The sequence below is a fragment of the Choloepus didactylus genome, chromosome 3, assembly GCF_015220235.1.
Source record: "Choloepus didactylus isolate mChoDid1 chromosome 3, mChoDid1.pri, whole genome shotgun sequence".
Lineage (NCBI taxonomy): Eukaryota > Metazoa > Chordata > Mammalia > Pilosa > Megalonychidae > Choloepus > Choloepus didactylus.
The window spans coordinates 1,935,634-1,961,263 of record NC_051309.1 but is presented as its reverse complement, the minus strand read 5'-3'; the positions used below and the strand labels follow the sequence as shown (position 1 = coordinate 1,961,263).

At 67.7% G+C, this 25,630-nt stretch overlaps 2 protein-coding genes across 18 annotated transcripts in view; one reads left to right on the top strand and one right to left on the bottom strand.

The window, feature by feature from the left end:
- The window catches only part of LETM1 (leucine zipper and EF-hand containing transmembrane protein 1), a 39,410-nt gene extending 33,756 nt beyond the window's left edge, over positions 1–5,654 (top strand). Inside the window, exons 5-7 of the mRNA XM_037829557.1 lie at positions 1,783–1,970; positions 3,126–3,264; positions 3,977–5,654. Of these exons, the coding sequence (XP_037685485.1) occupies positions 1,783–1,970; positions 3,126–3,264; positions 3,977–4,129 (480 nt within the window). The 3' untranslated portion in view covers positions 4,130–5,654. The remainder of the gene's footprint in view (positions 1–1,782; positions 1,971–3,125; positions 3,265–3,976) is intronic.
- A 3,385-nt stretch (positions 5,655–9,039) lies between these two features.
- Positions 9,040–22,776, bottom strand: FGFR3 (fibroblast growth factor receptor 3). 17 transcript variants are annotated; one of them, XM_037829239.1, is made up of 18 exons: positions 22,616–22,775; positions 22,065–22,275; positions 17,242–17,511; positions 16,978–17,043; positions 15,650–15,822; positions 15,431–15,554; positions 14,982–15,172; positions 14,274–14,424; positions 12,970–13,166; positions 12,633–12,778; positions 12,241–12,362; positions 12,048–12,158; positions 11,789–11,979; positions 11,589–11,711; positions 11,409–11,479; positions 11,090–11,227; positions 10,905–11,010; positions 9,040–10,809 (listed from the first exon to the last, which is right to left on the bottom strand). In XM_037829239.1, exons 2-18 carry the CDS (start codon positions 22,171–22,173, stop codon positions 10,672–10,674), a joined length of 2,427 nt encoding a protein of 808 aa, XP_037685167.1. In that variant the 5' UTR covers positions 22,174–22,275; positions 22,616–22,775; the 3' UTR covers positions 9,040–10,671. The 17 variants fall into 17 exon arrangements, with proteins under 17 accessions (XP_037685167.1, XP_037685169.1, XP_037685171.1 ...); XM_037829241.1 differs by lacking the exon at positions 14,274–14,424 and adding an exon at positions 13,560–13,704; XM_037829243.1 differs by lacking the exon at positions 14,274–14,424 and adding an exon at positions 13,560–13,704 and having other exon boundaries at positions 12,976–13,166.
- Positions 22,777–25,630: the final 2,854 nt, after the last annotated feature.

Here is a 25,630-nt window from a genome sequence, read left to right as displayed (position 1 = left end):
TTTTTAAATTTTTGTTCTGTTACCATATATGCAATCTAAGATTTCTCCTTTTAATCCCACTCAGATACCCGTTTCAGTGGTGTAATTGCGTTCACCGTGCTGCGCGGCCGTCACCGGCCCCTGTGACAGGAGCTTCTCCATCGTCCCCATCTGGGCGTTTGCAGCCGTAGCTCGCACCCTAGTTTCTGCCTCGATGAATTTGCTTATTCTAATTGTTTCCTATCCGTGAGCTCACACAGTTTGTCCTTTTTTGTCTGGTTTATTTCCCTCAGTGTAATGTCGTCAAATTTCATCCATGTGAAAGCTTTAAAACTATATTTCAAACTTACAGGACAGTAGCAGAAGTAATACCCACCTCTACAGAGATCTCCAGCCTCCCCGTCCACCCAGGTGCCCCGATCCTCCAGCATTCAGCGTCTGACATGTTTGCCACACCGTTCAGTCCATCCGTCTATCTGCCCGTTGTCTGTTTTCTAAACCTTTGAATGTAGGTTATATGCATCATGCTCCTTGAATACTTCCCCGTACATTTCCTGAGAACAAGGGTGTTTGTTTATGTGCAGTTTTCAAGTTGAAATTCAACGTTGCTAACGTTGCTGTAGAACTGAGCCCTATAGGCCAGTTTGTTCACATGTCCCAATAATGTCCTTTTGAGCCTTTTTCTCCTCTGCTCCAGGGCCACGTGTTGTATTTAATGGGCATTGTCTTTTTCTCTTATTCTTTTAAAATTGTGGAAACACACATATTACATAAACTCTCCCAGCCCAGCACCTCAAGCCCACCCTGGGGGGATTATCCTGTTCGCAGTGTTGGTGGACACTCAGGCTGCTTCCACTTTTTGGCTTTTGTGGCTAGTGCTGTGCTGACTGTGGGGGTGCTAGTGTCTGCCCGAGGCCCTGCTTTCAGTTCTCTCGAGTAGACACCTAGGAGTGCGATGGCCGGGTCAGGTGCCAGTTCTGTGTTCAACATTTAAAATAACTGTGGCTGATGCAGGGCTTTCTTCTGCATCTTTGCTCTGGATTTTTAAGTCTTACACCTTTCTTATCCCTCAATTCTTCCCTTACTGCCAATTTTTGTACTTAGTTGATGTTTCTAGTGTACCCTTTAGAATTCTCATTTACTTTGTGCATATTTTTCTGGTATTTTCTATGTGGTTACCGTGGGGCTTAGGTTTAACATCCTAAATGTACAACAGTCTCATTTGCTTTAATGCCAACGATCGCCACAAACGATTTTCTACACCCCTCGGCCCCCCCTCCTTTATGTAGTTCTTGTCACAGATTAGATGTTTATACGTTGATTTATCCCTATGTTTTATGCATTTGCCTTTTAAGTCCTGTGGGAGTAGAAACGGGAGTTATAAACCAAAAACTTACGTTCACCTGTGTCATCATCCTCACTGGAGACGTTTCTCTCTCCACGTGGCCTCAGTCAGCCGTCCACTGTCCTCTCCTCTCGACCTTGGCATCTCGCCTAGGGCCGATCTGGTGGTGACGAAGTCCCACAGCTCTTTTCTGGAACGTCTTAGTCTCTCCCTCAGTTTTGAAAGGCACTTCTGTGGGGCGTAGACTTCCTGGTGGCAGTGGTTTGCTGTCAGCACTTTGAATCTGTCCTCCCACCGCCCCCTGCCTCCGTGGTTCCTGATCCGCCTGGAACTCTTCATCTTCGTGATGCTAGTCTGGATCAATTTAATTACTTTTACAAGTTAAAGTTAGTTTTAAGGTTCTTTTTGTTATTTTTTTTAAGGTGTTCTTTTTGAAAACCAAAAATTAATTTCCTCAGGACCTGCAGGAGATCAGGAAGGAGCTGTCGAAGACGGGCGAGGGGCAGCTGGTGGAGGAGTCGGCGGCCAGCAGGCGGCTGAGCCAGCGGGTGCGGCAGATGATCGGGCAGATGGACGGCCTGATCGCGCAGCTGGAGGCGCACCCACAGGCGGCGGCGCAGGGCCAGGCCGAGGGCGCGCCCGCAGGGTGAGGGCCGGGGTGGCCTCCGAGGCGCTGGGGGCAGAGCAGGTGGCAGCTGAGGCCCGTGGGGGGAGCCGGCTCTGCAGGCGCAGCCGTAGGTGCGCGAGCCCTCGCAAGCTCAGGAGAGCCGGGGCCGCAAAGCGACAGCTGCCCCGCGCTGGGCCTTGCCAGCCCCAAGGCAGAGCCAGGATGCTCGGCTTGTAGTTTTCTGTCCTTTGCTCCTCACCAGTCTCCACGTGTCCGTGAGGGCCGCTGGCATCCGCGGCTCTCCAGCCCATCTTTGGCCCTGACCCGTGCTCCCCTCCAGGCTGCAGCTGGCCTGGTCCTCCCGAGTGGACACAGGCTTCCCCGGGAGTCCCTGGGCTCTTGCTGCCCTCGGGGCACAGCCCGGCCCCCACCCATGGCCACTCCTCAGCCTGTACCCTGGTGCCTCTCTCCCCGACTCCATATCAGCCACCCGGGCCCCTCTTCTCCCACCTTGCCTTCTCCCTGGAATCCCCCACCCACCATCCACCACGACACCTCCCTGGCACCCAGTTTATCCCAAATGCTGCAGCACTGGTAGCAGGGACCCGGCCCTCCAGGCATCTGGCCTGAGCAAAAGCAGCCATGGTGGAGTGGTGGGCATGGAGGGAGCCCTGGTGGCCCTGGGCAGGCTGGCTCCAGAGCACCACCAGGCCTCCAGGCCCTGCCTCGTGTTGGCCCCGTCCTTACCTGCCCCAGGTCTGTGCTGCCCCCAGACCCTGGGTGCTGGAGGGCCTGGCTGGCCCCTCCGCCCAGCACACGCCTGGGTGTCAGCCCATCTCCCATGGTGGTGGCACAGGGCGTTTTCCGTGGGCCACAAAGGCCAGGCCCAAGCACCACCATCCAGCAGCTGTGGCCGTCCTGGTGCCGGCTGCTCAGTGGGCACTGTGTTCATCTCCAGCCAGGGATGGGGCTTCCGGGGGGCACACATGGGAGGCACTGGCTGCCTTGGAGCTGACGTCTGTGCTGTCTGAGTTGGAAAGGGCCTGTGGAGGAGGCGCGACCAAGCACAGCTCCGGGTGGGTGCGGGGCGGCACGGGGGCTGCACTGGAGGATGCCACTCAGCAGGGCCACTGGTCAGGCCTGGTCAGGGGGCCAGGGTGGTGGCCGGGGCCCTCACAGGCTCTGCTTCCCCAGGGAGCACGTCATCAGTGTTGCTGAGCTCATCAGTGCCATGAAGCAGATCAAGCACATTCCGGAAAACAAGCTCCTCAGCCTAGCCTCGGCGCTGGACGAGAACAAGGATGGCAAGGTCAACATCGATGACCTCGTCAAGGTGGGTCGGCCGGGGCGGGGCGGGGCACTTGCATGCATGACACCCACATGGGCAGCCCCTGACCCTGCCTCTGGAGGGAGGCGAGGAATTGTTAAAGCTGCAGAACCAGGGTGCACCCCCAAAGCTCAAGCGACGGAACCCACCCCCCACCTTGGTCCCCACCGTCGATTCTCACCCCTCAACCCCAACGCTTGCCGTCCTCCCTGGAGTGAGCACATCCTCTCTCGTGCCGCCGCCTGCCCTTGAGCTGACTTGACCTCTGCCATCCCTGGCACACCTGGGACTCAGGATACCTGGCTGCTGGGGTTTGGGGCTGAGCCTGGGGTCACTGGAGGGCAGGGCTCCAGGTGCCGCCATTGGCACAGGGCTTGGCTTCCTGAGGAAGTCACAAATCACAGTTTAGGAAGCAGGGCAGCCTCTGGCCTGTCTCTGTCCCTCCTACAGCCCCCGTGCCCCTGGGAAGCAGCTTGTGCCCCCAGCGGGCTTGGCTGCCATGTGCGTCTTGCTCCCCGTGGGCCCTCCCCTGGCAGCGTGCAGCCTCGGCCCAGGCTCCAGAGTCCCTCCTGCCCTCTGAGGTCCCGTCACAGCCTCACTGCAGCGTGCAGGGGGCAATGCGGCCTGGGCAGCCGTGCAGATGGCTTGGAGGAGGCGCGTTTGCCTCTGGGCCTGGGTGTGGGAGCAGCAGGCACCTGTCCCCTTCCCGTGTGTGCAGGTGGTTGAGCTGATCGACAAGGAGGACACGCACGTCTCCACCAGTCATGTGGCCGAGATCGTGGCAACGCTGGAGAAGGAGGAGAAGGTGGAGAAGGAGAAGGAGAAGGCCAAGGAGAGGGCCGAGAAGGAGGCTGTGGAGGTGCAGAACTAGCCGCCCATCCGCCCGCCGGCCCGGACTGAGAGAGTGAGTGCCTGGGGCCCGTTCCCAGTGGCAGCGCTCAATATAGTTTCTGGAATAAACCCAAAACTTCCATGTTACAAGTATATTTTAATTTCCCATCATTCCATGAAGATTCAGTCCGTCTGGAATCCCTGCACCCCTTCCAGGGGTTCGTGTCTTTGGATCCACGCTGTGCGAGACGCTGCGTGACCCCATCCCTAGCAGCTGAGCAGGGGCCGGAGGCCAGGGGCTTGTGGCACACACAGACCTGGGTCAGGTGCAGCCCGGCCCACACCTGGCGCCCCCATGGCCTGCGTGGCTGCCCGTGCTCACCTATGGACCTCGGCGCCCAGGTGTAAATGTCGATACGGTCTGTTTATCCACCTTTCCCTGGTCAGATCCGTGTGACTGTTGAGGAATACGTCTGCTCGTCTCTTCTGCGGCTGTGTGTCGGTGCTCTCCGGACGCCTGATGCTCGCCTGGCCCTCTGACCTCCTCCCTAGCCTGTGGTTTCACCCATTAACTGCCTGCGCGGCTCACGGCAGCCCCCGTGACACTGCAGTCCAAGGCTAACGAAGCCCTTGGGAGTCAGGCATCTCAGGTGTAGCTTATCGTGCTGAGATTTTAGAAATTGTCCCAGCTCGGACTGCTGGATTTTATTTTGCCTGAGTGATCAGAGCAGTGGGCCCCCAACCTGGGAGTGCATCAGCCACTTGTCACAGTGGACACACTCCTGTGGCCATGTCCTGGTTGCCGTATCCTGGGCACGTCTCTGCAGCAGCAGCGATCCTGTTTCCCCAGCACAGCTCGCATGTTGCACCTGAAGCTCACTTCAGGTTTCCTGTGTACATCCAAGGCAGCCCCCTCAGGGGAGGTGGGGTGGGTGGCGACCCCGCGACATTGCTTCCCTGGGGGCCATGGCTCAGTCCCCAGCCCCTGTGGAACGAGCAGTGGTGGCCACGCTCCTGGTTCCTGGGAGGCACAGACGTTACTGTCACGCAGGGTAGCTGCCCTGAGAGCAGCCAGGCCCCTCCTGGAGCGGAAGGCCCCCGGCGTGGCCTGCGCAGCCAGCACGCTGGGTTTCGGGGGCTCCAGTGCCAAGCAGGGTCGGAGGCCAGCTGCAGGCCTTGGAGGACAGTGGCCACGTGGTCCAGGAGCAGGGCCGGGCCAGGGTGCTGTCCCTGGGGCTCACAGCTGTTCCTGCAGCCAAGTGCCAGGCTCGGGGCCTTGGGGAGAGTTGGGTCCTGCCACCAGGGGCCCACAGGGGCCAGACATGGGAGTCTGCAGGCACGGCGGGGGGCAGGCCTGGGGCAGCCGCAGCAGCTCATCAGCAACGTGAAACTTGCTTGTACTTGGCCGTTAAGAGAGAAGCTTCACAGCATAGGAATAAGATGATGAATTCTCCAGTGTAAACCTTTGTAAGGCAGTGGTGAGGTCCCAAAGGTTTTTTAAATTTCAGTTACTGAGGAAAAAATATGTTTTGGATGCTTAATATTTATAAATCACCTTAAACTTGTTTTAGTTGCCTGGTTTTCTATTGTAAAAGTGTACTTGGCCTTTGAAAAGGAGCTTCGTGGTTGCCGGATGTGCCCCCCGGTGGCAGAAGCTCTTGTGGGATGTTGTGTCGTTCGGGGCCCAGCTCCTGTGCGAAGCCCCCGGGTCTTCAGGAGCTGCCAGGACCCCACCGGCCGAGCTGCCACAGGGACTCTGAGGATGTGTCTCCTTCGCTCCGCCTCAGTGCCCGTCCCGTAAAACGGGGACATGGGCCGTCAGCAGGGCCCCTCAGTGTCACCCCAGACTCCCACAATGGGCAGCGTGGCCGGGAGGCAAGTGCTCAGCTCCTGGGACCCATTGCCCACCTCGGGCCCCGGGGAAACACCGTTTCAGAAACAGCTTGTATTAAAGCACCAAGTTCACGCCCCTGCAGCAGTGCGAGGTTGTATCTGTGGCGCAGGCAGCTCATAAGAAGTCGTGATGAGGGGCGTCACGGGCATGCAGAAGTGGGCGTCTGCAGGGTCAGGGGACCTGGCCTCTGGGGGAGCCCCTCCCACGCTGGACACGGACCCTGGCCGTTTCCTAGGGGTTCTGTGGCACGGGCGGGGCGGCCTGCTGGCCGCTTCCTGCGCCCCCAGTGGGGTGTAAAGAGCCGGGAACGCGCATCCACTGGCCCACTCTCTTTGATAGGGCCCTCGCGGTCTGACCAGGCTGACCCCAACCCAAAGACCCTGGGGCCAGGCGCCCACACCAGGCTGTCTGCCTGGCCCGAGGCCCCCCAGGGAGGCTGTGCCAGCGACTGGAAAGTTTCCTGGGAGGGCCCAGTGCCCTGGCCAAGGAATCACCCAGCAGGGCATGCTTTTCTAGAGACTCGGGGCCCCGAGGGCAGTGGGGAGCAGCACTGCACAGGCTGACCCCCGGTGTGTGGGTAGCCCTGGAAAGCACAGGGTACCCATGCCTGCAGGCTGCCCCTGCCACCCCCAGCCCAGGGCTGACACAGGGCCGCCCCACGTCCGGATGCAGGAGAGAGCACCTTCCCTGGGAGGTGAGGGGCTGTGGCCAGCCTGGGAGGCTGGGGAGGGCCTTGGGGGGCAGCCAGGCAGGGCTGGGGGCTCCGTGGGATGCCCTGGCCTCTCCTCCCAGCCTCACTGCATCCCCACCCTGCCCGTGGGCGCCCTCCGCCCCCCTCGGCCCCCAAGGCAGGACCAGGCTGGAGACGGCTCCCGAGCATGCGGGGGGCGGCTGCGGGCAGCTGCACTCTGCCTCGGAGACTGTGTGTGCGGCCACCGTGTGTGGGGTCTGCCTGCCTCCCCTTCCTCGGCACTGTCTTCTGGGGCGCCTGTGATGATGGGGGTGGACAAGTTGGCTCATGCTTCCTTTGAGGGCCCACCCTGGACCCCCAGGCCCATGGCTAGGAGAGCGGCTGGGAGCTGGGGCTGGGCTGCGGGGGCTGGACCCTCAGGTTCTAGTGGTTGGGGAGCTCTTCCAGAACTTCAAAGGCCACGGCAAGGGCCCAGGGCGGGAGAAGTGGTGGGGGTGGGCGGGGGTGGGCCCGAGGGAGCCCGGGGGCTTGTCTCGAGCAGGGACTTGCTCAGTGTGGGGTACGAGGCCCGAGGCTCAGGGTCCTCCTCCAGGAGCCCCCCTGACTGAGCTGGGGCTGGGGGGAGCATGAGGACGAGAACCGGATGCAAACAAGGGTGAACAAAACCCCAGGCCCCACGGTGACACGAAAAGGAAACCGGGCTTCCCGCCATCAGCCATGGTTCTTGTGTCACGTTTCTGGAAACTAGGAGTGAAGGGGAAAGGACGCGGGGTTTCTTAGAAGGAAACAAAGTCCACCCAGGAAGCCCATCCAGACGGAACTTCCCTCCCCAGGAGCACCTGGGGGGCCCCACAGGCCCCTGCAGCCACCGCTGACCTGATCCTGCAGAACCCAGGGCAGAGGGGGCGGGCGGGCTGCTCGGGTCCGAGTCCTCCTGGGCGGAGGGCTGCGGGGCGCACTGGGGACGGCGCGTCCGGGGAGGAGGGGCGGGGATGCTGCCGAGCGGGCGCTGCCGCCGGGGCCGGGTGCTTCTCCGATCCCGGTTTTCGGAAACCTCCCTCCTGCCAGAGACGCAGGCAGGGGCGCCCCCGCGGTTCTTAGGGGACGCCGGGCGGCGGGCGGAGAAGGGGGCGGGTCCCCGTGCGCGGTGTGCGCTCCGCCAGGAGCCCGGGGCCGGGTGTCCCCTGAGGACGTCACCCGACCTGGCGCTGGCGTCGCCCCTGGGCCCCGCCCTGGCTGCCCACTGCCTCGCTCGGGCCGACCGCCGCCCCCCGCGGCCGCTGGGGAGGGGAGTCCGCGCCGTCAGGCCCGCCTGCCGCGGGGGCGCGGGGGCGCGGGGCGCGGGGCGGCGAGGGCAGGGCCGGGCCGGCGCTAGGGGGACATGGGAGCCAGGGGCGAGCACGCACCACCCGCGCCCCCTGACCGCCCTGGCCCGGGGTCCCCTCCCGTGCCGTCCCCGGAGGCCGCCCGGGGCTCCCCACGCGCAGGGGCCTCTGGGCCGCGGGAGGGGGCGTGCACAGGCTGGGGGCAGCGGGGCGGGAGCAGCGGGGGCGGGCGGGGGGCGCAGGGGCCGCACCTCTGCCGCGCGCAGCCCCGCATCCCCCAGGTGAGCGTGACCCGCCAGCCCCGCAGTCCTGGCCCCGCCCCGCTTCCTCCAGGAGGCCCCCCAACTTGCTACCCGCTGGGAGTGGGCCCTTCGGTGCCCCCGACCCTCCACCCTGCTCGTCTTCCTGCTCCCTCGGGGTGACTCGGGAGGAGAGAGCCCAGCTTCCATCGTTGGTGCAGGGGGAAGAGCAGAGGGGCCCGGGGTGCGGAAGAAGGCAGGCAGGCGCCAGCAGTGTTGGGGGGAGTGCTGTGTACCAGGGTCTTCACAGGGACCCTGCAGGGCAGCGAGCCCCAGGACCCCCAGGGGGCCCATGAGGAGCGCACCCAGAACTTCCCCAGCACCCCACCCCCACCTCCACAGACAAACCCAGGTGGGGGGCAAAGCGAGGGGAAGGCCCAGGGCTGCTGCGGGTGCCTAGTGTGCCCCCACCCCATGCCCAGCCCCTCGCTCTGCACCCAGGCACTGGGGGACCTCGGTCACTGGCCACACCGGCCTTTGCCCACCAGGCACCCAGGTGACAGGCACCGAGAACCACAGGGGTCTTCCGGGCCACCGCCAGGCCCCCCAGGGCTGACCCTCCCAGCCCCCACAGCTTCTCCAGGTTGGACACCCCTGAGGGCAGGTGGTCCGGGTCAGCCCGAGGCCTGGGGGACAGCCTCTGCCTGGGGGCCACCGGGGACTGCCATCCCCTCTGCTCCTGGCAACCATCCTTCCCCTGGAAACAGGGCCACAGGGAGCAAGAAAGCATGGAGCCAGGGCTTCGAGTCAGTCATCACTCTTTATTTTTTGCCACATCCACTGCCAAGGTAACAAAAGCACAGTCTACTGGTTTGGGCCCCAAGGACAAGAGGCCCGAGCCCTCAGGCAAAGAGGCAGCCTCCCAGACGTGGGGGGCACGGTGCAGCCCCGGAAGGAACATGGCTGAACTCACAGCGTCTGCTCCCCAGATCCAAAGGTGGCAGGCTAGGCCGTCAAGGCCAAAAGCACTGCGTGAGAACTGTTAAGACTATGGCAATGCGTCTTATAAAAACTCAATAAATTATATGTAGGTAGATAGATACAAACTCGTAACATCTAACACCATCAGCGCCTGCACAGCCGACTCCCGTCAGAGCCTGTCCCCCTGCGTGGGACTCGCAGCAATTAGAACCTGTATGAAAATACCAACTTATTTCGAAGACCCCAAAAATAAATCTCCTAAAGATAAACCCTGTAGAAACCTAATTGCCCTGCAAAAGAAGGCCAAAGGAAACAAAGATGCTCGCGGGGTCGCCCCAAACTGAACGCTCTCTTGGCTGCCCGGGGCCAGCTCTGGCTTTGGGGGGCCCCATGCCCAGCACATCCCTTCTCCGCAAGCCCCATAAACCTCAGCTGTTAATAAGTTAAAACTTACATCTTTCTGCCACCCAGCTGGCTAAACGCTACAAACGTGGCATGGACAGGAGCTCTGAGGGCTGATAAATAGCTTTACAAATATACAACTCCAGGGAGAATTTTTCAAACAAAACTGCAACGCTAGAGAAGCCCCTCAGCCCCTCAGCCCCCCGGCTCGCTGCAGCGTTGGTCTCATCCCTTGAAGCCCCAGTGGGGGTCTCCCCACACCCCCTCCCTGCCCACTCAGGGCCCTGGGCCCCAGCTATGCCCATCTGTGCCCCCCCACAGATACGTCTATCTCTGTAAGTATATATATCATGTACACAGCATCTATTTATATAAATGTACACTTCTGGAATAAACCTTGTGGATGGAAATTAAAGGCTTCTGCCTTCAGGTACCCGTATGTCAGTCTCCAAGGAACCGGCGGGAGGGGGGGTCTCCAGGAGGTGGGGGAGCTCGGTGCAGGGTGCCACATGGGCAGGGGCATGGCTCGACCCAGGGGCTTTCTGCAGGCTCGGCTTGGGGCAGCTGGAGGGGCTCAGCCCGCCTGGCCCTGTGCCCCCATGGGGGGCAGTGAGGGGGTGGGGGGTGGGGCAAGAGAGCTGGGCCCGTGGCCGTCTGACCCAGCTCCCCACCCAAGGAGCTCCATGGGGCAGGTGGGCCCCTGTACATTCCACATCTGGGGCTGCAGGCACAGCTGGCTGGGTCACGGGGCTCCGTACAGCAGCTTGGGCACCCCGAGGGGAACCCCGCTCCCGAGGACCACGAGGCACGTGTGCTCTCTCGCACACACACACACACACACACACACACTGGAAGGTTCTGCACTCGCACGCACACGCACACACACACACATACACACACACACACACTGGAAGGTTCTGCCTGTCCATCCGTCCATCCATCTCAGGCCTGGGCTGGCGGGCCCAGTGGTTGACTACGCTGGTGGCAGCAACAGGAGGGTGGGTGTCTGCTGCCCCGTTGGCAGGGCCCGGCCTGGAGGGCAGGGTGCTCTCAAGTCCGCAGACCCCCACCATCAGGCGGCAGCAGGTCGTGGGCAAACACGGAGTCGTCCCCTGAGGAGCTGGAGCTGGGCGTGTCCTGGCCACCCGGCGAGTACTGCTCGAAGGGCACCGAGAGGTCCAGGTACTCCTGGGTGGGGGGAGCAGTCAGCACGGCCGCCCTCGCCCACCACACTGCCCCCGGGACCCCAGCCCAAGGGGCCCAGGACTCCAGGCGGCGCTCACATCAGTGGACGTCACGGCCAGGACGCGGTCCAGGTCCTCCACCAGCTGCTTGAAGGTGGGCCTCTGGGACGGCGCCGCGTGCCAGCACTCGCGCATGACCGTGTACCTGCGGGGCAGGGGTGCTCAGGGGCCAGCCGGGGGCCCAGGGCCACAGCGGGGGGCGGGCGGCACAGGGAGGGGCTCACAGGTCATGTGTGCAATTGGCCGGCTTGTCCATGCGGTGACCCTCCTTCAGCAGCTTGAAGAGCTCCTCCACGGGGATGCCGGGGTACGGGGAGCCCCCCAGCGTGAAGATCTCCCAGAGCAGGACGCCAAAGGACCAGCTGTGGGGGACACACAGGGTCAGCTGGGCCCAGTCAGGGCAGGTGTGGGGCCAGGGGCCGGCCGCGGGGAGAGCGAGCGGCCATTCAGGGCTCCTGAGACGCAGCTAAATAGTGGCCGGGGTCCCACGCAGCCCCCCACGGCCATCCCAGGTCTGTACGCTGTGGCCCAGGGAACACGTACACGTCACTCTGGTGGGTGTAGACGCGGTCGAACAGGGCCTCGGGCGCCATCCACTTCACCGGCAGCCGCCCCTGCGAGGGGAGGGCGAGGCTGCTGACGGCCAGGGTCCTGGGCTCAACCCCCTTGGTCCCCCGGGGTGGCTCCCGTTGGTGACCCCCACTCGGGCCCCGGCCGGCTCACGTTCGTGGTCTTCTTGTAGTAGTCGAGGTTGTGCACGTCGCGGGCCAGGCCGAAGTCCGCGATCTTCATCACGTTGTCCTCGGTCACCAGCACGTTGCGGGCGGCCAGGTCCCTGTGGATGCACTGGGGTGGGGGGCAGGGGCTGAGCTGCCCGCTCACGGCCTCCGGACCCCCGCCGCACCCCCGGCCCGCACCCCCACCTTCTGGGAGGCCAGGTACTCCATGCCGCGAGCCACCTGGTAGGCGCAGGACACCAGGTCCTTGAAGGTGAGCTGCTCCTCGGGCAGCCGGCAGGTGTCGAAGGAGTAGTCCATGCCCGGCGGCCGCCGTGCCCGCAGGTACTCGCGCAGGTTGCCCTTGGCCGCGTACTCCACCAGCACGTACAGCGGCCCTGCGGGCGGGCAGTGTCAGCCTCGCCCCCCGCCCCCACGACCCCCCGGCCCGGGCCCCCGCGCCTACCGCCCTGCGTGCAGGCCCCCAGCAGGTTGAGGATGTTCTTGTGCCGCCCAATCATCTTCATCATCTCCATCTCCGACACCAGGTCCGACAGGTCCTTGTCGGTGGCGTCATCTGTGCAGGGAGGGGTGTCAGGCGGCAGAGCCCCCACCCGCCCCGGATCACCCGGACCCCCCTCGCCGGCGCCCGGCCTCACCCTTCAGCATCTTCACGGCCACGGTGACGGGCTTGGCAGCCCGATCCTTGTCGATGCCGATGGCCTCCGCCATGACCACCTGGCCAAAGCAGCCCTCCCCGAGCGGCTTGCCGAGCGTCAGCCTGCGGACGGGGCAGCGGTCAGCTCCCCCCATGGCTGGCCGCCACCAGGAAGTCCTCCAGGCTCGCCAGGCCCACGAGGCAAAGGCCCCGCCCCACCCCAGGAATGTCACTCACCAGCCCACCCACAGCCCCTCTAGCCAGTTCTCAGGGTCCCGCCTGACCCCAACCTGGGTCCTGAGCAGGACCCACCCAGCGGCACCCCCGTGGTCCCCACCCTTGCAGCCCTGGCCCGGCTGCTCCCACTGCCCCCTCCCAGGCGCCCACACTGACCGGGCCCGGGACAGCTCCCACTTGGGGTCGGCAGGCAGCTCGAGCTCAGACACGTTGGCCAGCGCCGGGCCCTCCCCGGAGGACAGACGGGCGATGCGCACCAGCGGCGTGTTGGAGTTCACAGACGCGTTGGACTCCAAGGACACCTGCTTGGGTGGGGCAGGGCAGGTTGGTGCCACGTCCCGGAGGCCGCAGGGGCCCACACGGTGGGCACAGGCGGGAGCCGGGTCCGGGCCAGCCGCCCACCCACCCAGCGGGGTCCCGTGTCCCCAGGGCAGGCCGCGGGCTGTCCCCAAGCCGGGCAGCCGGAGTGGCTCGGAACCCGGTATCTACTTTCTGTTACCTGTCGCTTGAGCGGGAAGCGTGAGACCTTGTGCACGGTGGGCGACACCAGGCCCTTCTTAGGCGGGCTGCGCAGGCGGCACAGAGTCACAGCCGCCACCACCAGGGCGAAGAGCGAGAAGCCCACCCCGTAGCTGAGGACACCCGCGTACACGCCACCTGCCTCGCCGGCCTCCACCAGCTCCTCCTCGGCTGCAAAGACACGGCGTCGGGGGCCTGGCCCGCTGCCCCCGCAGGCCGCTGTGGTGGGGGGACTTGGGCCTGGGGGGCTCCCGGGTGGGGGGCCCGAGGCTCCGGTGCAAGCGCCCTGGGACCAGAAGCAGCAGCGAGCCAGGACAGACCAGGACAGAGACCCAGCGAGCCACCACGCACCCGAGCAATGCCGAAGCCACCGGCCTGAGCCTCCAGGCACCCGGCCGAGGCTGGCGGGGAGCTCAAGGGGAGGCCTCCGGCGTCCAGACATGGCCGGGGACCCTGCTCCCACACCAGGCCCGGGGGAGCCGGCAGCTTGGGTTTGTCTGAAGCCCCCGGCCCGGCCCAGAGTGGGCGGCAGCGACAGAGCAGCCCAGCAGGAGGAGCGGGTACCTGGCAGCACCACCAGCCACGCAGAGTGATGGGAAAACCCGATAGAATTGCCCGCCAGGCAGGTGTACTCCCCCGCGTCCTCAAAGCTGACGTTGTGCAAGGACAGCACCTCGAGCTCCTTGTCGGTGCTGTTGGCGCCCGCCGTCTACAACGAGAGGAGAGCGCACGATAGGCGAGCCCCAGCACCCAGGCCACCACGGCCGCGTCCACGCGGCAATCCGCCAGCCTGCAAGGAAAACGCTGACGCCGCCACCACCACGGCGCGCCACGGCCACCGCGGCCGCCGCCTCCTCGTCGGCACCGAGCCTGAAGCCAGTCCCTCCACCGGCAGGTCCTCTGTCCCGAGTGTGTGGCAGGTGAGCGGCTGGCAGCGCCAAGGATGCGGCATGCAGGTTAGCATGGGGAGCGGGCCGGGCGGGCAGCCAGACAGACAGCCGAGGAGGAAGCAGGCAGCGCAGCCAGGGGCTGGAGAGAGGTGACGGCAGGCGGGGCTGGTGCAGGGGATGTGGCCGCCACTGCGTGCAGGGACTGTGGGGTGGGAAGGGTCAGCGCAGGCCGCAGGGCCGGAGCGAGACAGCGTTGCCCAGGAGATGGTGCAGTGATCCGGGGCGGCCAGGCCGGCGGCGAGCTGCAGGGCAGCGGGCGAGCGGGAGCGGGCACGTGGGCAGGGCGCCGGGCCGGAGCTAGCCAGCGGGCGCGGGACAGCGGCGTTACCTGCTGGGGGCCCGTGAACGCGCAGCCAAAAGGCCTTCTCGGCCACGCCTATGAAATTGGTGGCTCGACAGAGGTACTGGCCCCCGTCCCGCTCCGACACAGCGGCCAGGCGGAGCCGCGCGTCGGCCTCCGCGCTCTCACTGATCCACGACTGCGGGGACAAGAGACGCGGCTCAGGCGCCCCCGCGGCTGGGGCGCTCGCGGGGCTGGACGGCGGCTGCCTGGAGGAGGACGCGGGCCCCGCGCCAGCAGCCCAGGGTCTCCAGGAGGCTGCTCCTCTTCGGGCCGTGAGTGTCGCGACCAGCCGAGCCCCAGGCCGCCCCCCGGCACCCCCCGGCGCAGCTGCGGGAAGCAGGCCAGCCCCGTCCCGGCGCAGGGCCCCCCGCCACACTCGCCCACAGCTGGCGCGCGACTGGTCCACCTCAAGGGCGGCCACCCCGTCTCTGGCGTCCAGGACGCAGCCACGCAGGCCCCCGCCTCCCTCCAGCCGCAGCCCCTCAGCCTGAGTCCAGCCCAGGGAGGACTGGAGCACCTGGGGCTGCCAAGCAAGATGGGCTCCGGCCAACCCCGAGGAGCAGGCAGGGAAACTGAGGCCCCTCATAGGGCCGAGCACTGCCAGGGGCCCAGGGTGGGCTGGGACGCAAACCCCCGACCCCGGCCCGCCCTGCCCCCAGCTCCCGCTCCACCCCAGCCGGCGGCAGCACCCACCTTGAGCACAGTGACGTAGGGCGTGCCGTCGGGCCCCACCTTGCTGCCGTTCACCTCCACGTGCTTGAGCCACTGGATGTGGGGCTGCGCGTCGCTGTACACCTTGCAGTGGAATTCCACATCGCTGCCCAGCACCGCCGTCTGGTTGGCCGGCAGCCCTGCCTGCAGGATGGGCCGGTGCGGGGAGCGCTCTGCGGGGCCGGTGGGCGGTGAGGGGCCTGCGAGCACACCTGCCCACCTGCCCCCACACCTGCCCACTCACTTGCCCACCTGCAAGCACACTGACCACCTGCCCACCTGCCCGCCCACCTGCCCGCTCACCTGCCCACCTGCCCACTCACCTGCCCACCTGCCCACCTGCCCACTCACCTGCCCACCTGCCCACCTGCCCGCTCTCCTGCCCACCTGCGAGCACACTGACCACCTGCCCGCCCGACCCCCAGCCTCACCCAGCACGTCCAGCGTGTACGTCTGCTGGATGCTGCCAAACTTGTTCTCCACAACACAGGTGTAGTTGCCACGGTCGGAAGGCACCACGCTCTCCATGACAAGGCTCCACTGCTGATGCCGCAGCTGCAGGGCCACAGGCACGCGGGTGGTGGACACACGGGGTGAGCAGGCAGTGGGACCCCCCAGCCCATGTGGGCGCCCGCAAGGCCGGGCCGCACCTTGATGCCCCCGATGCGGTGCTCGCCGCGGAACTCCCTGCCATTCTTGAGCCAGGAGATGGACGGGGTGGGGTTGCCGGCAGCCGGGCAGCGGAAGCGGACGGTGTTCGCGGCTGGCACGGCCAGGAGCTTCTTGTCCATCCGCTCAGGCCGTGTCCAGTAAGGGGCCCCTGCTGGGGGAGGGGCGCGGCAGCTTAACAGGTGGGTCGTGGGGGCCACCGGACCCCTGAGCCCTGGCCTGCCCACCCACGGGCCCTGCCCCCTCCTGTGCCAGGGTCCTCTGCCCTCCTGCCCACCTCCCCCAAGTGCCTGCCCCAGGCGAGAGGACGGGGTGCCCACCTCCACATGAGCGGCCCCCGGGTCGCCGACGGGCCACGAGAACGTGCCGGACAGCCCGGGGAGCAGCCCACCCAAGCCAGGCGAGACGCAGCCGCCCACCAGAGCCGGGGGGACGGCGCCCTGGGGAACCTGCCCCACCCCCCACTCCCTCACTGCGCAGCTGGTTTTCCTCCTTCCTCTAGGCTGGGCTGGAGGCTGCCACCCTGCTGGGGCTCGTGGGGAGACTGGGAGGTGTGTCCCCTGGGGGTCAACCCTCCTGCGCTGCCCAGAGGCCCCTCTCTGCCCATGGGGCCCACTCCTGGAGGGGTGGCAAGGCCCCGGCAAGAAGGGGCTCCTTCCAGAGCCGAGACTCAGAGCTGCCCCTGAAGCCCCTCAGAGCGGGATGCCTGACCAGCCTCCCCTGGCGAAGCTGGACCCAGGAAAACCATGTCGGGGAGGAGGTGGTGCAGACAGGGACACGGGAGCTCAGGGGAGGTGGAGGGAGCGCTGAACTTCCCGGCAGCCAAAGGGAAAAGGGAAAGTGGGGAAAGCCCAGGAGCTCCTCAGGGAACAGAGCCTTTCCTCCCCCGCATGGGCCTGCCCGGCCCCCCGCACCCACAGGTGCACCCCAGCATCTGCTCTCCAGGTTTTCCGCAGGCTCCAGGCCCATGGTGGGGATCAGTCCGTACCCCGCCAAGCTATAACTGGGCTCCACCCCTCCCAATGTGAATCCACCTCTCGGCATCTCCAGCTCGGCTCCTCCAAAACCAGCACCTCGCCCCGGCCACGGTCAGCTCCAGGTGGCAGCACCCGGTAACCGGCCTGCACAGTCACTGCTGCGGCCACCCCCTTGGCCCCTGCTCTGCCCACACCTGCGGCCCCCCACCCCACCATCACCTGGCCCCCAGCTCCAGCCACACCAGCCTCCCCACGGCTCCCAGAACCCCGGGGCCCTGAGTCTGCAGCACAGGCGCCCCCAACTCCAGCTGCCGCCCGCAGCCCTGGCGCACCTGCGTGCTCGCCTGTGTCCCCAGCCTCGTCCTCGCTGTCCTCATCGTCCCCTGAGGACGGCGCGTCTGCAATGCAGGAGGGCGGAGGGTGTGGGGTCCACGGGCGCCCAGGGCACGGCCTTCTCCCTCCCGGGGCTCAGCTGCAGCCCCCGCCCCGAGGGACTCAGGCGTCCTGCCAGTGGGGCTGAAGCCCCTCGCTCCGACAGCCCCTCCTGGGGGGCTCCGCTCTGCTGGGCCCACCCCGGCCGCACGGGGGGCACTCACCTGCCACGCGCACGGTGAAGTGGCACAGGGAGCGCCGGGTGAGCCGCAGCCAGCAGCTGTAGGTGCCGGCGTCCTCGTGGGAGGCGTTGAGCAGCCGCAGCCGCTGTGGCCACAGCAGCACGCGGTCGGAGGGCTCCAGCCCGGCCCCGTCCTTCACCCAGACCGTGGGCCCCGAGGGGCCGGGCGCCGGCAGGCGGCAGTTCAGCTCCACGGTGTCCCCGCTGCCCACGACCAGCTGCTCCTGGTGGCCGGGCTCGGAGCCCGGGGCCTCTGCGGGGAGAGGAAAGGGAGCTCGACACCCCCCGGGAGGTGCCGAGTGGTCTGGGGTCTGGCTCAGTCCATTGCCCCATGCTGCCCGGCGAGGGTGGACGGCCGGCGGGCTCGGTGCTGCCAGGCCGTCTGCGCCAGCACCTCGCCTCTGCCTTGTAGCATGGGAGCTGCCGTGGTTCTGATAAAACTTTATTTATAGGAACATCAGTTTCTGAACTTTACCGTTTCTGCCCAGCACGGAATATGGTTGTTCCGAAACCATTCCAAGAACGTGGCCACTGAGGCGGCATGTGGGGGGCAGTTTGCAGACCCCCGGCTTAGAGGCTCTGAGGCAGAGGGGATGTTGGGGGTCCCTCTTCAAAACAACTTGGGCTCTGCGGCCTCGGGGGGCGGAGGCTGCGAAAGGCAGGAGCAGGGCCGGGGCAGCCCCGGGGGCTGGGGGGGGTGTGGGGCGGCGTGGGGGTGTTCTCAAGGCAGGATGCCCTGTTCCCCGGCTGGGGCGAGGCTGCACGCTCAGAACCCCGTGTGCACAGTCAGAACCTGCCACTCGAGCAGCTCCGCAGAGCCTGTTCAAGAAAACGCTCCAAGAGAAAGACCAAAACCATCAAGGACTCTGACACCAGCGGCCTGGGTCTCCCGGCTGGTGGGCGGCCCTTGCTCACAGGGGGCCCAGGGCTGCGCCAGGAGCAGGACACCGCGGCTGGTCGGGACATGAGCCTGCCAGGGCCAGGCAGCAGGGCTGGCTGTGGAGTCGGGGAGGTGGGGTGGCCATCACCACGGTGGGCACACACAGGAGCTCACCCCACCCTCTCCGCATCGGCTGCCCAGCTCCTGGGGGGCCACCAAGGCCCCAAGACACAGGGACAGGCCGCCCTGGGGCCAACCCCCGTCCCCCGGCCTCCCTGCCAGGGCCACACAATGGGCACGGGGGCAGCCCGGGCTCGGGGCCCAGGACAGGGGTGGGGGTCCCACAGGCGGCTCCTCCCCACCAGCTGGGCCAGCAGCCCCCTCACTTGTCATTCTGCCGACGCACGGCCTAGATTCGCGGGCCCGGCTGCCCGCCGGCCACACCGGTCCCTGGTTCTGCCCGGCCCCCCCCGGACCCACGGCTCAGGCCACCCTGACCTGACCTCCCGCCCTGACCACTGCGTCCCGTGGGGACCACCCAGCACTGGGGCTACTGAGACCCCCCAGAAGGCTGAGGGCAGCCCCAGGCCCCGGCCCAAGGGCAACAGCTGGCGGGATCCGGTCTGGCCTGGGTGGGCGGCGAGGGTGGCAGGCCAGCCATGGACACAAGCACTCACTTCATCCTGGGCCAGCCAGGGACGGGGGCCCAGAGCTGCCCCCCACAGTGGGGAGCCGGGCCACTGAGCTGAGGGAGGGTCCTCGCCACAAGGCCGACCCCTAACCTGCTCACCCACCCTGCAGAGGCCAGAGAGCCCCCAGGGATGTAGGGCGGGGATCTCAGGACGGCGAGGGGTGACGAGGTGAGGGGCTTGGGGGCATGGGAGGGTCGGGCCCAGCTCCACCAGGGGGATGGTAAGTGCCCCCCAGGGCTACGCTCCTGGGAACGAGGCACGAGCTCAGCACCCTCAGCCCCTTGGGGGGTTTCCGCATCAACAACAGGGGGCCCTGCCCCCAGGGGCACTGGGCATCAGTGCCCACACCCATCAGAGAGGCAACACCGGCTGTACCCACCAGGGCAGGGGTGGCCACCAGGGACCAGCTGAGCCCTGAGGGCCCCATGCGCCCACACACAGGGCTGAGCTGCACCCCGGGGGCTGGAGACTAAGAACCAGCCGTGCCCTAGGAGTGCTCGGCGTGGGGACATGTCGGCAGCTGCCTGATCCCGCCACCCACAGACCCCAGTGCCCACGACGGCAGCCACAGCATTCAAGGGTGGGGGCAAGACCCACGGCCGGAGGGTCTGCTCGGGAGGGGAGATTCCTGCCCTGGGACCCTTCCTCCCGGTTTGTACCACACTTGAGTGCCACCCCACCCCCCACACCTGGTGGCAGAGGAGTGACCCCTGAGAACACACTCCACATCCTGCAGGCAGCTTCTGGAACCCGACGTGGCCCAGCCCACTGGGGCAGGACTGCGGGGCCGGGAGGTGCCCCGACACAGAGGCCCGGGCCTTTCCGGGCAGCGGGGGCCCGTGGGCTGCAGGCCACAGCTCCAGGGACATGTCAGGAGGGCCCGGAGGGGGAGCTGCCCCACCTCATGCCCTGCCCAGAACATTCCGCAAAGTTTCATAACAAAGTTAGGGGGACCCGGGGGCCAGCAGCTAATGAGGGTTTAGGGGATTATCTACCCTAATCCTCCAAACAGCCCTGCCATTATCTGCCCCCCCACTGGGCTGGGGAGGAAACTGAGGCTGGGAAGGGCACCCAGAGCCAGTCTCGAGCCGCCTCTGACCCCCAGCCTCCCCAAGGCTGAGACCAGGGAGTCCCCCGGCCACAGGGCCAGGCCCCTGGGCAGTTTGAAGGGGTCCCCTCCCCGCCTTCCCAATGGACTCATCTGAAAAAGAACCGGAGAGCCTTAGGTGGGGGGAGACCTCGGCCCAGGACTTGGGTTAATCAACCACCCGGGGGGCTCAAAGTCCAGTCGCCCCCGCAGAGGTGGGGGCAGGAGGCAGCAGGGAACTGCCCTGCACCCCAAGACCACTCCCAGCCCGGGCGGGTTGCATCTGGGGGGGAGCAGCCCTCCATCAACCTCCCTGTGACCTGGGGTGCAGCCAGGTGCACTGTGGGGGCCACCCCCAGCCCCCCACCTGGAATGTAGCCCCATGTCAGACAGAGGCGGCTGTGTCAGGGCCTGGAGTGGCCGGGGCGGCCCAGCGGCCAGCACCTACCCCGAGCCCTTGACCCCAGCCCTCTCCGGCTCCAGAATTTACTCTGGGGAGCGCGCCAGGCTGCCACAGGAACAGGATTCGGTTTATTGATCTACCAACTGGCAACCTGTTCCGTCAACCCCAGTGCAGCCCGCGGCACCCCCGCTGCCTGCGCACCTGGGGGCTCCCGGCCCCTCTGTCCAGGGCCCACATCTGCCCGGAGAGCTTCCCTGCTCCTCCTTTCCTGGAGGGGAACGGGGTCGGGGGTCGGGCCCTGGGGGCCCTCTGACCCGCGGGGTGCCCCAGAGGGTCTGGAGCCCCGCCCAGCCGCCCCTCCCCCGGGGCTACTTGACATTCCCGAGCGGTAGGAAGTAATATCTTCATCTGAATGCGAATGCTAATGCGGGGCTCCCCTCGCGGCCGCCTATTCGGCGCCCCTGGAAGGGGGGACGCCCGAGCAGGCGCTAAAGGCGCGCGCTGACCTCCCGGCGGCCTCTGTCACGCTGCTGAATGACACGCACATTCAGCCTCCCGGCCCACTCTCATTCATAAAAAAATGACATTGTTCTGCGCGGCTACAGCCGCCGCCGCGAGGGGGGCGCGGGAGGGGCGGCCGCCATCTGCCTCCTTCCTGCGCGCGGCCCGACGCCGCCCGGCTCCCGCGCCCGCGGCCGCTCAGCTCACACCTCCCCGCCGGCCGCCATCAATGCGCGTCTGTGGCCGCGCCACGGCACAAAGGGGCGGCTGTTCGCGCCTCAGCCGGGGCGGGGCGAGAGCTCACCGGGAAGGCCTCCCTGCGCGGCGAGCAGCCAGGCAGTCGGGCCGCGGACGGGGATCGGCCCGGGGCGCGCGGGGCCTCGCCAGCGCCCCCCGACGTGACTGTCCGTGGAGTCGGGCTCCCCGCTGGCCGCCCGCCAGGCCACCCCTCTCGGCCCGAGCGGACCGCGGCGGGTCCCAGAAGGCGCGGGGCCCTGGAGGCGCGCGTGCCGAGGGCGGGCGGCACCCCGGGCCGCGGCGCGTGTGCGGGGGCGGGGCCCGGCCGGAGTCGCGCTCCCGCCCCTCCGCGGCCCTCCTCCGAGACCCTCAGCGACCCGCCAGACCTCGACGGCCAGCGCGGGGCCGCGGCCCCCAGTCCCTCAGACAACAGCCCCGCTCGCCCGCCAGCGCCCGGGCCAAGGGTTCGACGCGCCCTCCCGGGGCAGCCCCCTTGGCAATCCGCTCGGGCTGCCGGGCACGAGAGCCTGGCTGGGGAGCCCCGGCGCACCTGGAAGTGTCACCTCGTGACGCGGGCCCGGCCGCCGTGCTCTCACGCCCGCCACCCTCCCCGGCCCCGCCTCGCGCTTCGGCCGACGGTGGCCAGTAGCTGAGACCGGGAACGGGGGGGGGGGGGGCGATACCAGGAGCTGTGCATCTCGTTGGAATCCGCGGAACGACAACGGGAACCGTGGAAACGCAGTTCCCGCTCCCTCCGACGGCTCCGGGGGCGGGCGCGGAGGGCGGCCGGCAGCGCCGCGGGGGAGCCGCGGGGGACCAGGGCGGCGGACGCCAAGGCTGAGCCGAGCTCCCCGCGGCGGCCTCGCATTGGGGTGGCGCGTGGTTCCAGGAGCCCCACAAACCGCTGCGCCGCCCCTGCGCCAGCCCCGGGGAGAGGGCGGCAGAACCAGGCACGGCGCCCGCCGCCCCCGGCCCCTCCCTCCGCGCCCGACGGGGCTTTCCTTACCTGCCGCTCTCGGTCCGACGCGCAGCTCCGTGCCCGGGAGCCCCGAGGTGGCGCCGGCCACGACAGCCACGGCCACGCAGAGCGCGAGGGCGCAGGCCGGGGAGCCCATGGCGGAGCCGGGGGCCGCGGCGTCCTCAGGCGTCGCGCGCGGGCATGCTGCCCCCCACGGCCCGGCACGGGCACCGGCGGGAGGAGGGCGCCACTCCCGGGTCTGCGGGGAGGAGGCGCTGCGCGTCAGCGGGGGTCGGAGGACGGCCGCGGTGCGGGACCCGCTGCTGTCCCGTGCCCCTTCACCCCGCGGCCGCCCCGCCCGCCGCCGCCGCCCAGCGCTCCCGGGCTGCCTGGCGCCGGCCGCCTCCTCCCGCCGCGGGCCCTCCCTCCTCCCCCTGCTCTTCCTGGCTGCGGCAAAGCCCTCCCAGGGCGGCGGCGGCGGCAAACTTTCAAAGCGGGAAGCCCGCGCCGGGCCCCGGCCCCGCCATGGCACCGCCCCGGCTCCGCGCCCACCGCGCGCCCCGGCCCCGCGCGCCCCGCCCGGCTCCCCGCGCGCCCACCTGGCGGCCGCCGGCGCCCGGCTCCCTGCGCGCGGCTCCCGCTCGGCTCGGGGCCCAGCGCCGCCCCCTCCCTTCGGCCGTCGGTCCGCGCGGGGATCCGTGCGCCGGGCAAGCACCACCGCGCAGCGCCAGCCTCCCGCGCCACCACCACCGCCGCCGCCGCTGCCGCGCACTGAGGGCCCCGGGCGCCCCGCGCGCCGCAGCCAGTGGGGGCCGCCCCGCCCCGCCTCCGGGCCCGCCCCGGGCCCGCCCCCGGCCCGGCTCGCTCGCGGCCAGGGGCACGGTCCTCCCCCGCGGGGGCGGTCCGGGAGGCGGGGCCGCGGCTCGTCCCGCCTCCGCCCGCGGAGGGGATTAGCGGGAGGCGGGGCCGCGTGGGGGCGCCGGGCAGTCTCCGAGAGCGTGGGAGCCCGGGTGGGGGGCGCCAAGGCCCCCCATCGCTGGAGAGGTCGGGCCGGGAGTCCCGGGGAAATCAGAGAGGAAAAGGGGTGCTCTCGGTCGGGGGTATCCAGGAGGCTTCTGGAGAAGGGGCCGCTGGAGCTGCGCCCTGCGGGGTGACCCGGATCCTTCGGGAGGCGGAGGCGTGTGCGTCCAGGCCCGGGGTGGAGGACGGTGGCACGGGAGAGGCGGGGGGCAGACGGTGTCCTGCCCAGCCTCGGCGTCTAGAGGGGGCTGAGCTGGGTCCGGGGACCCCGGCGGGCGAATTGGCCCCGGGGGTCCGAGGAAAGACTATGGGGGTGCTAGTGGCAAAGCCGGAGCTGGCTCGCTGGCACCCTGGGGTGGGGCCCTTGGAGCTGGGAAGATTGGGCCATGACTCGGGTGCCATCCTGGCCCCCAGCCCAGGGAGGTGGGGGGCCCTGGTGGCCAAGGCCTACGGGAGCCAGGGAGGGGAGAGAGGACATCTGGGCACTTGGGGCTGCCCCGCCCAGTGCCGCTGACCTCCTGGCTTGTGGCCCCAGGACAGGCCTTCGGTGGGGACTTAGATTGCTCACAAGGAAAACGGGCAGGGGACACTGCTCTGTGACGGCCCCTCCTCCACCCTCCCCAGGCCACAGGCAGGCCTGGCCCCCAGCCTCTCACTCCGCCGTGTGCACCGATGGCTCAGCAGCTCTGCAGCGTGCCGCCCTGTCGCCTGACCTGGCCGAGCTCCTGTCCTGCCAGAGGGCACCCCCCGCGTCCGGTCCCGGATGCCCCTCCCGGAGTCCCTCCCAGAGGCTGCAGCGGCACATTCTGCCCTAACCCTTCACCCGGCTTCTCAGGCTGTTACCTGATGTACAGGATGGGTGTGGGCCCCTCCCCCAGGGGCCGCAGTGGGCTCCACCCTCCCCCCAGGCAGGAGGGGCAGGACTCAGGCTGGGGTGGGGCGGGAGGAGGGGCGAGCCTCTGGGCAGGGTGCTTGGGGGCTGGCCCAGGGGGGTCCAGGGAGGGCCCCTGTCCTTTGTGGACAGCAGGCCCCACGGCCCAGCCTGAACCCGGCTCTCGCTGGCACCCCCGAGGCAGGGGCTGTCCGCTTTATTCCCACTGGGGGCTGATGGGGGCCCTGGGGTCTGTGCTCCTGCCTCCCCCCGTCCATCTGCCCCTGAGAGCCTGGCCCACAGTTGCCTCTCCCACGCACACTGGCCCTCCACTCCCGGCGGCTCGGGGCGCTCCTGGGCTTGGGGCCATGTCCTTCGGCCTCTGAGCCCGCCTTCCCCCGTAATCCCAGACAGTGTCCCCTTCCCAAGATCCTTAATGACATCCACAGATTCCCTTTTCCCAGGTGAGGTCCGGGGTTGGGGCATGACCCTCTCTCTCGGGGCCACCGTGCCGCCCCCTCAGCACCCCACGGCGGCCGGTGTCTCTGACCCCTGTCTGAGAGCTCCCCCTTCGCTGCGGCCTGTCCCCGTGGGGCTGGCAGCCCGGGTCAAGGGGCAGGGACGTTTTCTGGGCTCTTGGCTCGTTCTACCGAATGGCTCCCAGAGGCTCCTCCCTCTCCCTGTGACCCCCAGGGTCGCCTCCAGCCCACCCCACCCTTCACCGCGAGGGCTCCCTCTAAAGGGATGGTCCATTATCATTAAAATAACTTTATTCTTCAAAGTCACTGTTCCTAAGCCGCCACCCAGGCTGGGTCCTGCCTGCGGTTTACGCCGCGTGTCTTCGGCCCCCGGTTACGCTGAGCCGTCTGCCCCCAGCTCTCGATGCTCCCCCGAACTCTGGGTTTCTCCGACCCCCCTGGAATCAGGCCCTCAAGAGCTGCCGTTTCATCACAGCCCCCCCCGGCTGGACATCTCCCCGGGACCCCAGTACTATGACCGAGCCCAAGCCCCCCGGCCGCCCAACGAGGAGGGTCTCCCCTGGCCCACCCGTGGGAGCCCCTGGGCTGCCAGACCACCCTTCTGGGTTTCTGCTTCTCTGCCCCTCCCTGCTCCCCACCCCACCCCACCCCCAAGTCCCCTGAAGCCCAGACCGCGAGGGTCTGGAGCGAGACAGAGCGCGGGAGGCCCCGGCCCAGCCCAGGGTGACTCACACGGGCGCCCGGCCTGCTGGGGCCTGCGCTCTCAGAGGCAAAGAGGGGTGCCGGGGGAGGAGGCCTGGGCTGGGGGGGTGTGGGGGCCCCCGCAGCCCGGCAGTGTCAGCCCTACCTTCCCCCTCCCGTGGCTCCCCGTGCAAGGCCTGGGCGGAGGCTGGGAAGTGACCGCAACGGGCTGTTGCAGGGGCTGCCGTTCCTGGGCGCATGCAAATGTGCACCCCCCAGCTGTCTGTAGCACCCCAGTCCCCGAGGAGGCGCAGAGACACCCCCCCATTCCTGGAGCCGGCCGGGACTCAGGGCCGCAGGAGCCCCCTGTCAACTGGCCATGATGGGCAGGGCCTCCCCTGTGCCCCCCGCCCGGCTGAGCGGAGGAGTAGGGGACCAAGGCCCCAGGGGTCTCCAGTCCACTCCACCGGGAGGTCCTCAGGAGCCCGGGAGCTCCCCACCCCACCCCACATGCAGCCCACCCTGGGGAGCCCCTCAGACAGACCCCACCTCATCTGGGACCC